Source organism: Salmo salar, chromosome ssa07 (assembly GCF_905237065.1).
Source record: "Salmo salar chromosome ssa07, Ssal_v3.1, whole genome shotgun sequence".
NCBI lineage: Eukaryota > Metazoa > Chordata > Actinopteri > Salmoniformes > Salmonidae > Salmo > Salmo salar.
The window spans coordinates 21966016-21981219 of NC_059448.1; the positions used below are offsets into that span (position 1 = coordinate 21966016).

At 40.9% G+C, this 15204-nt stretch overlaps 1 protein-coding gene across 1 annotated transcript in view; it reads left to right on the forward strand.

Annotated features, from left to right (window-relative positions):
* The window catches only part of LOC106608706 (immunoglobulin alpha-2 heavy chain-like), a 61671-nt gene extending 47005 nt beyond the window's left edge, over nucleotides 1-14666 (forward strand). The window contains exon 4 of the mRNA XM_045722580.1: nucleotides 14575-14666. Coding sequence (XP_045578536.1) covers nucleotides 14575-14666 — 92 coding nt within the window. The remainder of the gene's footprint in view (nucleotides 1-14574) is intronic.
* The last annotated feature ends 538 nt before the right edge of the window (nucleotides 14667-15204 follow it).

The following is a 15204-nucleotide window of genomic DNA, read 5'->3' on the forward strand; positions in this document are numbered from 1 at the left end:
TGTAGCATTGTGTAATTATGCAATTATTAAAGGCCATCTTTAGTTAATTAAATTGCAAGTTATCAATTGTGATCATGGGCACAGACCTATCAAAAATATATCATTCTCCACATTTAATGTCAGTTTCATTGTGGTCTTTTTCCTGAAATGAGATGTTGGCATATTGGCCTATGAGGGGCTATAAGCTACCTGTATCTAGCTCAGCAAACCATTGCAAAGTTGAATTGCGATTAAAAACCAGATTTTAGTCAGTAACCTTTGCCTATTGAAATAACAAGTCAATCTTACAAATATGCAATTTATAACTACCTCTGACGGTTTAGAGCTTGAGGTAGTCACATCATACAAGTTCTTGGGAGTATGGCTAGATGGTGCACTGTCCTTCTCTCAGCACATAGCAAAGCTGCAGGCTAAAGTTAAGTTATATCTAGACTTAATTTCCTCTATTGTAATCGCTCCTCTTTCACCCCAGCTGCCAAACTAACTCTGATTCAGATGACCGTCCTACCCATGTAAGATTACGGACATAATTTATAGATCGGCAGGTAAGGGTGCTCTCGAGTGGATAGACGTTCTTTACCATTCGGCAATCAGATTTGTCTCCTTATAGGACACATCACTGCACTCTATACTCCTCTGTAAACTGGTCATCTCTGTATACCTGTCGCAAGACCCACTGGTTGATGCTTATTTATAAAACCCTCTTAGGCCTCACTCCCTCCTATCTGAGATATCTACTGCAGCCCTCATCCTCCACAAACATCACTCGTTCTGCCAGTCACATTCTGTTAAAGGTCCCCAAAGCACACACAACCCTGGGTCGTTAGCGACTGGAACGAGCTGCAAACAAACACTCAAATGGGACAGTTTTATCTCAATCTCTTCATTCAAAGACTCAATCATGGACACTCTTACTGACAGTTGTGGCTGCTTTGTGTGATGTATTGTTGTCTCTACCTTCTTGACCTTTGTGCTGTTGACTGTGCCCAATAATGTTTGTACCATGTTTTGTGCTGCTACCATGTTGTGTTGCTACCATGCTGTTGTTATGTTATGTTGCTACCATGCTGTGTTGTCATGTGTTGCTGCCTTGCAATGTTGTTGTCTTAGGTCTCTCTTTATGTAGTGTTGTGTTGTCTCTCTTGTTGTGATGTGTGTTTTGTCCCATATTTAAAGGCCTCCCCACAGGAGGCAACCCTTACTACAGGCTCACTTGTGCTGTGTATGTTGTTAGTGTTGTTCTGTTAGTTTCCCATGACATCTCATGCTCTTAGAGTTTGAGTCTTTCCATTTGGTGTCCCCATAGCATAGGATACTATGTGACCTAAGATAGCATTTGTGTTTTGTAGTCGGCACAGTTCATCGCTTCCAGTTGCTGGTTTTATTCCTTGTTAGCATGCTAGCATAGTTAGCATGATTAGCATCCTAACTCCACATGGTAAATACACTATTTAGCTTGCCTAACTGCATTGTTAGCATTGCTAGCGTCATTAGCATGATTAGCAGCCGAGCTCACACTGAGGCCCAGCGAGACTGTGTGACATCTGCGGCTGACAGCACCTCGCTGTACTCCACGAAGTGCATGCGCAGAAGCCTACTGTAGGTCCACGTGTCCCGACACCTCTTCACCTCCAGCAGCTGTTCAGTTGGGTCAGGTGAGCTCGTCTGGCTGGACACTGCTTAAAGTGGGCAAGGTTCTGTCAGCTTCAGGCTACACCCCTTGAAGGAACTCAAGAGAAGGCCCTGAAATCGGACAGTGTGGTTAGATAAAGGAGAGTCTTGTCTTTAAAATGCTGTAAAATAGTCATATGTTTGAAAAATTGAAGTTTTTGTATTTTTTAGGAATTTGTAATTCGCGCCACGCCTATCATTGGATATTGGAGCAGGTGTTCCGCTAGCGGAACGTCTAGATGTAAGAGTTAATCTAACCACACTGTCCAATTTCAAAAAGGCTTTACAACGAAAGCAAAACATTAGATTATGTCAGCAGAGTACCCAGCCAGAAATAATCAGACACCCATTTTTCAAGCTAGCATATAATGTCACATAAACCCAAACCACAGCTAAATGCAGCACTAACCTTTGATGATCTTCAACAGATGACACCCCTAGGACATTATGTTATACAATACATGCATGTTTTGTTCAATCAAGTTCATATTTATATCAAAAAACAGCTTTTTACATTAGCATGTGACGTTCAGAACTAGCATTCCCACCGAACACTTTACTAAATTACTCACGATAAACGTTCACAAAAAACATAACAATTAGTTTAAGAATTATAGATACAGAACTCCTTTATGCAATCGCTATGTCCGATTTTAAAATAGCTTTTCGGCAAAAGCACATTTTGCAATATTCTGAGTAGATAGCCCAGCCATCACGGGCTAGCTAATTTGACACCCACCAAGTTTGGCCCTCACCAAACTCCGATTTACTATTAGAAAAATGTGATTACTTTTGCTGTTCTTCATCAGAATGCACTCCCAGGACTTCTACTTCAATAACAAATGTTGGTTTGGTTCAAAATAATCCATAGTTATGTTCAAATATCCTCTGTATTGTTCGTGCGTTCAAGACACTATCCGAAGGGTGACGAAGGGTGACGCCCCCGATGCGTTTCGTGACAAAAAATGTCTAAATATTCCATTACCGTACTTCGAAGCATGTCAACCGCTGTTTAAAATCAATTTTTATGCGATTTTTCTCGTAAAAAAGCGATAATATTCCGACCGGGAAACCCTGTTTCAGTTCAAAGACGAAAAAATAAAAACATGGTGTCGCCTCGTGCACGCGCCTCAGTCTCATTGTCCTCTGATCGACCACTATCCAAATGCGCTACTGTTTTTCAGCCAGGGGCTCCAAAGGCATCATTCACCGGTTTGCCGCCTTCTGAGAGCCTATGGGAGCCGTAGGAAGTGTCACGTTACAGCAGAGATCCTCAGTTTTCAATAAAGAGAGTGTAGAAGCCCAAGAAATGGTCAGAGACGGCACTTCCTGTAAGGAATCTTCTCAGGTTTTTGCCTGCCATATGAGTTCTGTTATACTCACAGACACCATTCAAACAGTTTTAGAAACTTTAGGGTATTTTCTATCCAAAGCCAATAATTATATGCATATTCTAGTTTCTGGGCAGTAGTAATAACCAGATTAAATCGGGTACGTTTTTTATCCGGCCGTGCAAATACTGCCCCCTATCCCCAACAGGATAAACATGAAGAAAATACAAATAAGGAGAAGGGTACTGAACGTAACCAAAACCAATACAGCCTGATGATTGAGGTTGCTGAGGGCTATATGAAGGTAGAGTAATCAGGGTGGGGGATAAAGTCCAGCTGTGCTTAACGATGGGTATTTATTTTAATTTTTTATTTAACCTTTATTTAACTAGTTAAGTCAGTTAAGAACAAATTCTTATTTACAATGATGGCCTAAGAACAGTGGGTTAACTGCCTTGCTCAAGGGCAGAACGACCAATTTTTACCTTGGGATTCGATCTAGTAACCTTTCGGTCACTGGCCCAATGCAGGTGTGCACAATGATGATTACTAGGTGTGTGCAATGTGGGTTGCCAGGACCGGTGGTTAGTAGACCGGTGACGTCGAGCACCGAAGGGAGGGAGCAGGAGTAGGCGTGACAAATTGACTGTATATTTTCCAATCTGCTATGTTGTCAGAATTATTTGCTATTCCCTTTGCCTCATCCCTTTCAGCCATAGAGTTTTTCAATTCATCATCTATCCATGGGGATTTGGCAGTTCTAACAGTCCGTTTCTTGATGAGTGCATGCCTATCTGTAACCAGAAGTAGTAATTTTACAAATGCTTCAAGTGTGGAATCAGGATGTTCCTCATTACACACATCACACCAACAAATATTTTTCATATCTTCGACATGGGAATTGTTTCAAAACCTCTTGTATGATCGCTTATACACCTTTTTAGTACTACTCCTTGGAACCTTGGAATTTCACATATAGCTATTATATTATGATAACAACATCTGATGGGTGTGGATTCTGCTTTAGAGCAGATATCTGCCGCATTAGTAAATACCCTGGTTGGTTGACTGATAGCCTGAACCACATTGCAGGCATCGGTTACAACTTGAAGCTTAATTTTGAGTGGACAGTTTGATGACAACCAGTCAATATTTAGGTCACCTAGAAAATATACCTCTGTTGATATTACATACATTATTGAGCATTTCACACATATAGTCCAAATACGGACTTTTAGCACTCGGTGGTCTATAGAAACTTCCTACAAGAAAATGCTTTAGGTGAGGCAGATGAACCTGTAGTCATATTACTTCCACATCATCTGACATCAGATCCTCTCTCAGCCTAACACGAACTTGACTCTGGACATATACAACAACACCTCCTCCATTTGCATTCCTATCTTTCCTGTATATGCTACAATCATGTATAGCTACTACTGCATCATCAAAATGAATCTTCAAAGTGTATTTCAGAGATGTATAGAACATTAATGTTTTTTGATGTTAGTAAATTGTCTATTACATAAATTTCATCATTAGCCAGATAATGATCATTTTGTGCAACAAAAAAAAAGAAGTTATACTGGCCCAATGTGGCTAAAGACGAACAAGTCCATCTGGCATTTCAGGCAAATGCCAGATGGCCAGTCCATTATGGCTTCTGCAAACCGTAAGAGATCCTAAGTTTAGTGATCTACTTAGTGCAGTCAGAATAGTGCCCCCTATTGGCCAACCACTACCAATTCCAGCCAATACCTACCAACTCCGGGGGTCTCCTGACCAACACAGTTGTTAGATCCAACCATGCTGGGCATCATCATTGACAAAACATAAGATTTTAAATATTTGCTGTCAGACTTTTTTCCAAAGGTTATTACTTTAAAATGGGCAAAATGTGATCTATTGCAAAACATTTAATAAATTCTGAGTGTTTGCAATGTTATATTCTGGGAAGCTCTATGAGCATGATAAAATATAATTCTCTCTCTCAAACCAAATGCAAAAATGGAAAACCAGTAGCTTGTTATCAATCTGGGGTTTATGCAGCTATATGGTTGTTACACTATGTCCCGCCCATAATTACAAGTTACTTTCATCTCTCGTATTTGAAGATTCAGTCCTTCCTTAATAGTCTGGCAGTGTAGATGTACACACTGAATGGCATGCATATATGTACCAGCTCTGGTCCTCTACGGCTTCTGTAAGTTACTGTATCTTCAGCTCAGATTTTAATCGATTTGGTCTTTCAAATAGTCGTGACTGTCTAGGTGTGTGTGTTGTATATGTGTGAGTGTGCAAAATATTTTGAATGTGAACAATAGCTTTTTATTAAATCACACCAGATGTATATTCCGTAATAATTACACAGAAATGTGTAACTGTTCTCTCTCTCTTTCAGGTTTGACCCCTGTCATCGCAGTCTCTCTGCCACCCTCAGTGGTGGTCCATCCTGGGGATAATGTCACCCTACAGTGCACTAATGTCCTTAAAGTCCCAGGGCACGTTGCCTGGTTCAAACAAGTCAACATCTCAGAGCCCCTGTGCATCGCGTCTATGTACAGCTCTCAGCCATATGCCCAGCATCACAATGGTTTTCAGCCCAGCCATGTGGAAATGTTATTTGGGAATAGAATACTTTTCCTCAAAATCACAGAGGTGGACGTAGCTGATTCTGGTCTGTACTTCTGTGGAATGTATAATCATTATTTCATCTTCACTAACATGACTGTCCTGATGGTTCAAGGTAATCTTTTCAACGATTTCTCAGCTGTGACAACTGAATGCTATGAAATGTTGTGCTACAAGTGTGCGTGCACATAAAAGGGTTGGAAACAAGGAAACGTTCAATCAACTTTTATTGTAGTCAGAATATTAAACTCTCCTATTCATCCAAAAGGTTACAAGGATTCTGACAAAGAGCCAGAACAATGTTCTGAAGGTATGCTCAGTCTGTTATTGTATGGTGAAAATCATTTAAAACATCCATTTTAACCCATATCTTTAATCTGAGCTAGTAATTGTTTGATTATGGTGTATAGATTTTATACTTGTGATTCTAAATGACATTTTTTTTAGAGGAAAGGATGATTTACCAATTAACCTTTTCCCACTGGTTGTGATGGGTGGTAGTGTAATGGAACTATCGGTATTGTAGGAGAGCATGATGATGGATCCATGTACCTCCTTCCCCTGGTTGTGATCCTGGGTGTTGTGACTGCTGTTCTACCTATAGTCATCCTCATCCTGGTCCTCAAGATCAGACGAGACGCAAACAGACACAACACAGGTAGGAACCCATGTCATGATAATATGGGACCTGTGAACAACACTTCAAATGTGGATGTTTTTCCCATGAGGAGTAAGTGTGCACATTAAAATGGAATGATCCAATCTCTCGTCTCTCTTTTATATCATATTCAGGACCTGATTCTCAAAGACAACCACACAATGATCAGGTAAAACTGATCAGGTAAATAGTGCATGATTAAATACTGAGATATAAGCAATTCAGCAATCGTTAAAATAACATGTTGGCAAATCTACAGAACCAAGATCCAGATACATTGAATTATGCCGCTCTGAATTTCACCTCCAAGAAGAGGAAGATGGAGAGGAGACGAGAGAAGGAGCTGGACCCCCATGTAGTGTATGCTGCTACAAGATGATAAAGTGGAGGAGGATGGAAGAGGAGGAAAATTGGTTGGCCATATCTTTGAATACATTGTTCCTAAGGTATCTTAGAATACAAGTTTAAATCTTGCGATTTTCTATCTGTGAAGTTATAATAAATGTATTGAAATGTGAATCAATCCGTCTCTGCAGTGTATGTTTGTGAGTTGTACCTCAGGGCCACTGTAGCTCTCTCCAACTCAGTTAGGCCACACAGCTCAGTGGTACAGGGTGTGGTTAGAGAGGAGGAGTTAGAAGTCAAAACACAATTGTTTAATGGCCGCAGAGTGGTTGCCTCTTTTGGCCTCTCTTAGCTTAGATCTCTGTTGTGTCTGTTAGTGATTTGGTTATTTTTTTATAGGGTGACCCTGAGGGACAAAGTACCCAGCAGTGGACTATTGCATTATACTGATCACTCCTAAAGACAAATAAAGAGTTAAACCAAAATTGCCTTTATCATGTTGTTATTTCCCCCTTAGTATTTCCTGTCTTGGCTTTGCACTGATCACAGCCCCCTATTCTGAGAAGCACCTTATAAGGAGAATAGGATTTGGGTCTGAGGTAAAGGAGGGACCAGTGAGGGTATGCATCACCTCCTGTGGTGTGAGTGAAAGGAAGGAGCAGCTCAGTGTAGAGGGAGACCTGCTGAGGTGAACATCACTGTTTATCTCAGACTAACACTGGGGGATGAAATACCCTATATTCTCTCTCTCTCTCTCTCTCTCTCTCTCTCTCTCTCTCTCTCTCTCTCTCTCATGCCTCTCAAAGAAGGTAACCTATTATTAGATGGGTAAAAATAAAAAAGCAACATTTAATATCCCTTTGAGCATGGTGAAGTTATTAATTACACTTTGGATGGTGTATCAATACACCCAGTCACTACAAAGATATAGGTGTCTGTCACGTCCTGACCAGCAGATGGAGCTGGTGTAGTAGTTTGGGGGTCAGGACGTGGCAGTCTGGTGTGTGTCTTGTGACTCCTGATCAGGAACAGCTGGGAATCGTTGTTCCTGATTGGGAGTCACATATGTAGGAGTTGTTTGTCACTGGGGTTTGTGGGGAATTGTTCTGTGTTGAGCCTATGCTTTGCCAGGCTGTTTGTTGGTTTGTTGGTTTGTTGGTTTGTTGGTTTGTTGGTTTGTTGGTTTGTTGGTTTGTTGGTTTGTTGGTTTGTTGGTTGGTTTGTTGGTTGGTTGGTTGGTTGGTTGGTTGGTTGGTTGGTTGGTTGGTTGGTTGGTTGGTCGGTTGGTCGGTTGGTCGGTCATTCTCTTGGTTTGTTATTTTGGCATTCATTTTGATAGTGAATAAAAGTCTAGATGAGCCTGCACATACCTGCTGCGTTTTGGTCCTCTTCTCTCCAGTACGACATTTTTAAGGATGAGTACAACTATTTTTATGACAGTGTCCTTCCTAACTCAGTTGCCGGAGAGGAAGTAAACCGCTCAGGGAATTCACCCTGAGACCAATGGTGACATTAAAACAGTTACAGTTTAATGGCTGTGACAGAAGTAAACTGATGGTCTATCATCATTGTAGTTACTCCACAATACTAACCTAAATAACAGAATAAAAAGAAGGAAGCCTGTACAGAATAAAAAATATTCCAAGTCATGCATCCTGTATTCAATAAGTCACTAAAGTAAAACTGCAAAATATGTGGCAAAGAAATTAACTTTACGTCATGAATACTGTTGGGTTCTGAGAATATGAAAATATACTTATTCATGTCACTGATGGAGTGCTAAGGTTGAGGGTCTAAACCAGAGGTTAATGGTTAATGGAGGAAGGTATATAATGGGTGCAACTAATCTTGGAATGTGTTGAGTGCAGCGAAGCGATTACATGTGGCAGGCATTGATAAGGGGAGACGGGTGGAGATCTTAGAAACTAACAATGTCACTGAGGGAGAGAGGTTAATGTATAACGTTTACATTATGTCAGGATATGTTATTGTTAGCCATCAGGGATACTCTGGGAGGAGAAGAGACAGAGACTGGTATCAATAACCATGACAGCCTTGAGTTGGGGAGGAGTGAACACTTTGGGGGTACAGGTCAGGTTAGATGAAGTGAGGAAGAACAGATATCACTAAAGTTCTGTCTAGCACCAGAGATGCATTGGCTGTTCTGTTGTGGAGGAGGAGACTCAGCCTAGGAGAAAGGGTTTAATATCAGTGCTTGTGTGAAATGTTTTTTTTTGTCTGAATTACAGCTGTATCGACCCTTTGGGAAGAATTAAACTTGGTTAAGCTTCTCTAGTGTCCGTGAGTTATTTACTCGAAATTAGAACCTAACAATACAAAGCATTATGTTTGGGGCAAATCCAACACAACGTATCGCTGAGTACCACTCTTTATATTTTTAAGCATGGTGGTGACTGCATCATGTTATTGTATGCTTGTCACCGGCAAGGACTAAGGAGTTTTGTAGTATAAAAATAAACGGAATATAGCGAAGCACAGGCAAAATTCTAGAGGAAAACCTGGTTGTCTGCTTTCCAACAGATACTGGGAGAAAAATTCACCTTTTGGCAGGACAATAAACTAAAACACAACTGAGTGGCCTAGTTACAGTTTTTACTTAAATCGAAGGTGTGCAAACCTCTTACAGACTTACCCAGAAAGACTCACAGCTTTAACCTGTTGGGTCTAGGGGGGCAGCATTTGCACGTCTGGATAAAAAAAAATGTACCCGATTTAATCTGGTTACTAATCCTACCCAGTAACTAGAATATGCATATACTTATTATATATGGATAGAAAACACTCTAAAGTTTCCAAAACTGTTTGAATGGTGTCTGTGAGTATAACAGAACTCATTTGGCAGGCAAAACCCTGAGACATTTTCTGACAGGAAGTGGATACCTGATGTGTTGTATTGACTTTAAACCTATCCCATTGAAAAACACAGGGGTTTAGGAATATTTTGGCACTTCCTATTGCTTCCACTAGATGTCACCAGCCTTTACAAAGTGTTTTGAGTCTTCTGGAGGGAGATCTGACCGAACAAGAGCCATGGAACGATGATGTCCCATTAGACACCTGGCGCGCGAGTTCATGTTGGGTACCCTCGTTCCAATACGTTATAAAAGAGTATGCATTCGTCCACCTTGAATATTATTCATGTTCTGGTTAAAAAAGGCCCTAATGATTTATGCTATACAACGTTTGACATGTTTGAACGAACGGAAATATATTTTTTCCCCTCGTTCATGACGAGAAGTCCGGCTGGCTTACATCATGTGCTAACAAGACGGAGATTTTTGGACATAAATGATGAGCTTTTTTGAACAAAACTACATTCGTTATGGACCTGTGATACCTGGAAGTGACATCTGATGAAGAGAATCAAAGGTAATGGATTATTTACATAGTATTTTCGATTTTAGATCTCCCCAACATGACGTCTAGTCTGTATCGCAACGCGTATTTTTCTGGGCGCAGTGCTCAGATTATTGCAAAGTGTGATTTCCCAGTAAGGTTATTTTTAAATCTGGCAAGTTGATTGCGTTCAAGAGATGTAAATCTATAATTCTTTAAATGACAATATAATATTTTACCAATGTTTTCTAATTTTAATTATTTAATTTGTGACGCTGACTTGACTGCCGGTTATTGGAGGGAAACGATTTCCTCAACATCAATGCCATAGTAAAACGCTGTTTTTGGATATAAATATGAACTTGATAGAACTAAAAATGCATGCATTGTCTAACATAATGTCCTAGGAGTGTCATCTGATGGAGATTGTAAAAGGTTAGTGCATCATTTTAGCTGGTTTTATGGTTTTGGTGACCCTGTCTTTGACTTGACAAAACATTACACACAACTCTTGTAAATGTACTGTCCTAACATACTCTAAATTTATGCTTTCGCCGTAAAACCTTTTTGAAATTGTAAAACGTGGTTAGATTAAGGAGATGTTTATCTTTCAAATGGTGTAAAATAGTTGTATTTTTTAAAAATTTGAATTTTGACATTTATTTGGATTCAAATTTGCCGCTCTTGAAATGCACCTGCTGTTGATGGAGTGCACCACGGGTGGCACGCTAGCGTCCCACCTAGCCCCAAGAGGTTAACTTCTTCAGGATTGGTGGGACATTGAGCTAATGTAGGCTAATGCGATTAACATGAGGTTGTAAGTATCAAGAACATTTCCCAGGACATAGACATATCTGATATTGGCAGAAAACTTAAATTCTTGTTAATCTAACTGTACGGTCAAATTTACAGTAGCTATTACAGTGAAATAATATCATGCTATTGTTTGAGGAGAGTGCACAGTTTTGAACATGAAAGTTATTAATGAACCAATTAGGCACATTTGGGCAATCTTAATACAAAATGTTGACCAGAAATCCAATGGTTCATTGGATCAGTCTTAAACTTTGCACATATACTGCTGCCATCTAGTGGCCAACATCTAAATTGCAGCTGGGCTGGAATAACACATTATGGCCTTTCTCTTTTATTTCAAAGATGGTACAAAAAATATGAAAGAATGTTTTTTTCTTCTTCTTTGTATTGTCTTTTACCAGATGTTATATTCTCCTACATTCCTTTCACATTTCCACAAACTTCAAAGTGTTTCCTTTCAAATGGTATCAAAAATATGCATATCCTTGCTTCAGGCCTGAGTTACAGGCAGTTAGTTTGGGTATGTCATTTTTGGCGAAAACTGAAAAAAAGGGTCCATTCCTGAAGAGGTTAATCGCTTCCAAAGATGATTCTAACAGGTATTGACTCAGGGGTGTGAATACGTATGTAAATTAGATATTTCTGCATTTCATTTTCAATAAATTAGCAAAAATGTCTGAAAACTTTTTTTAACTTTGTCATTATGGGGTATTGTGTGTAGATAGGTGAGAAGAAAATCTATTTAATCCAATATGAATTCAGGCTGTAACACAACAAAATGTGGAATAAGTCAAGGGGTATGAATACTGTTTGGGGGCACAGTATGCAAACAGAAAAATGTTTATTCATTACTTTATTCATGACTATGTATTATTCTTAACTTCAGAGTTCACTCTTCGAAGTAGGACTATGATACAGTAGGCTGTCCTCATCCTTCTCTCTGTTGGTCTCACAGCAGCCAATCAGTCCTGGCCTGGGCCCAACACTCCAGCCATGTAAGACAGACAACCCACTGACTCTCACTGTCATCTGACAGACAGAACTAGTCTACACATGGGTATAACCCTCTGTTATTTCCAGCAGGTAAGGCCAGGTACACTATATATACAAAAGTATGTGGACACCCCTTGAAATTAGTGTATTCGGCTATTTCAGCCAAATCTGTTTCTGATAGGTGTATAAAATCGAGCACACAGCCATGCAATCTCCATAGACAAACATGGGCAGTAGAATGGCCTTACTGAAGAGCTCAGTGACTTTCAACGTGGCACCGTCATAGGATGGCACCTTTTCAACATGTCAGATTGTCAAATTTCTGCCCTGCTAGAGCTGCCCCGGTCAACTGTCAGTGCTGTTATTGTGAAGTGGAAACATCTAGGAGGAACAATGGCTCAGCTGTGAAATGATAGGCCACACAACTTAACAGAATGTGACCACTGAGTGCTGATCCACGTAGAGTGTAAAAATCGTCTGTCCTTATCAGGTTTCAGGTATGACACAGATGCAGACAGTGTCAAAGAAACAAAAGTTTATTTCTAGTACAGGGGCAGGCAAACGACAGGTCCAAGGCAGGCAGAAGTCAGTAATCCAGCGAGGTTGCAAAAGGTCCAGAACGGCAGGCAGTCTCAGGGTCAGGGCAGGCAGAACGGTCAAAACCGGGAAGAACTAGAAAACAGCAGCAAGACCAGACAGGAGCAGGCGAACAAATGCTGGTAGGTTTCACGAAACAAAACTAACTGGCAAAAGACAAACAGAGAACACAGGTATATATACACAGGGGATAATGGGGAAGATGGGCGACACCTGGAGGCTGTGGAGACAAGCACAAAGACAGGTGAAACAGATTAGGGTGTGACAGTCCTTGGTCGCAACACTCACTACGAGTTCCAAACTGTTTCTGGAAGCAACGTCAGCACAATAACTGTTCGGGAGGAGCTTCATTAAATGGGTTTCCATGGCAGAGCAGAAGTACGCAATGCCAAGCTTCGGCTGGAGTAGTGTAAAGCTCGCCGCCAATGGGATCTGGAGCAGTGGAAACGTTCTCTGGAGTGATGAATCATTCTTCACCATCTGGCAACCCGAAGGACGCATCTGGGTTTCCATGGTTCGGGCTAGGCCCGTTAGTTTCAGTGAAAGGAAATCTTAACACTACAGCATACAATGAAATGCTAGACGATTCGATGCTTCCAATTTTGTTTCAACAGTTTGGGGAAGGCCCTTTTCTGTTTCAGCATGACAATGCCCAGTGCTTGAGTAGTAAATAGGGAGGTCCCGGAACACATAGTAAGCGTGAGAAGGGAGGGTTATCAGGGGAGCTCTGAGGTACCGAAACACATTGAGAAAAAAAAGTGTCAAACAGAACGTAGCAGCAAAGTAGCCTACTATCTATGGTGGTGAAACGGACAGCACTCTCAAAGGTGCTGATTATTTCAAAACGTTTTAGACGTCACTGCAGTATGCACACATACTTGAGTATAACTACGGGCTTACACAAGTCCAAATTTCTTATAGCCTAATTTTACATCTAGACATCAATGTAAAACAACATTTTTAGACGACACTGCAGAACACCCGCCATATGAATATGCCCACATACTCAGCTGGCCACTGCGGGCTTGCAAGACCCGAATTTCATATAATTTTCAAGACATCAATTTAGCAGTAGAAGAAATTTAAAAATATTGGAATATAACTTCAAATTAGAGACATCAATGTAAGCTACAGGAGAACACACATATGAAAATATATAGGCCTCCTGCCTATGTGAGAATATGAAGCACATATTCAGAATACCTTCACAGTACAGAACATGTCCTATTTCTGTTTTCAAAACCTCCCACAATGACTCTCCCCACGTCAAATCCATTTAACTCCCAAGAGTCCATTTCTTGTTCAAAAGCCATGAGCAGACCTGTGGCTGTGACATTTAGCCTCCTTCTAAGACTGTTCTGAAGACCACATCTGAGGCATAGGAAGTTAACCTACTGTACATTCCACCCACTCTTTTCCTCATCCTTCTCTGTTGGTCCCTTCTTTTCTGCAGCACTTGCCACCTACAGCTACTGGTACAAGCTCACGGTTGAACAAGCTCCAATGTTAATGCTAAGTCTTTATGCTTCCTCCAACACAGTTACGTTCTATTGGGAGTTTAATAACCTCGGTTTGCTGCGGGGAGGAGCAGGAACTGTTTTGTGAGGACCATTTCAGATGCCATGGTGTTAGACGTGGGGATATATTACTGTGGTGAACGCGATTATGACACCACGACTTATGGGAATGGCATATTTCTGATTCATGAGTGTATTTCAAAAGTTCAATTATGTGGCCTTGTCAGAATCTTTGTTAATGATAAGATTATAATGAATATTTAGATGTTTTTTTATGAAGAACCTTTCTGTTTGTATGTGCAATGAACAGTGCAGATACCAGGACCCAGCATGTTGTTCAGCAAGCTGTGTATGAGTCAGTCCAGCCAGGAGACTCTGAACTGTACAATACACACTGAAACCTGTGCAGGAGAACACAGTGCCTATTGGTTCAGACATGGCTCAAGAGAATCCCGTCCAGGAATCATTTACCCCCATGGAGACAGGAGTGATCAGTGTGAGAAGAGCTCTGAGGCTGGGTCTCCTACACAGAGCTGTGTCTACAACCTCCCCAAGAGGAACCTCAGCCCCTCTGGTCACTACTAGGCAGTGACCTCATGTGGGGAGATACTGTTTGGGAACTGAACCACGCTGGACTTTGAGGGTGGTGACTTTGCAGCCCAGATGAGAATCCTGGTCCTTATCTCCATCATAAGAACTGGAGTTCTCCTCTGCTTCATTTGCATCCTCCTCTACAACACAAATAAATAGGTAAAGCAAAGGACAAAGTCAATAGAGGGGAATATGTCTTCCTAGCATATTGCATGTACGTTTTTTGTATACGCTTTCCCCAAATCCCTGTCTATGCACCTATTGTATTCATTAATACATAGCATTTTGAACTGAAGATCATTATGTATTGAGTTCATGGGTCAGAGGTGGGCTTTGTACACTTGTTGAATGCTTGAGAATGAAAATGGCCTTGTTTGTTTTCTTTACCCACTAATCTTATTGAGCTGCAGGGGTCTGGTGTTTCAACCAGATGAACAGATGAAGAGAGGTGTGAGAAGCGAGTGTGTGGTTTTGATGCACTGAGTGGTGTGGTGAGAGCTGAATGCCAGACTTGATGTGGCCCAGGTTGCTCATTTTCAATAGGGAGAGAATGACGCACAGTGGAAAGTTACTGTTGGTGTCCCTCAGCCCCAACACGCCAAGTGCTTCACCATCCATAGCATCTGTTGGCAGGCACATAACTCTGGTGAAACATGCTATTCCTGGGACAAGACTAATCATTACTGAAAAAGAGGAA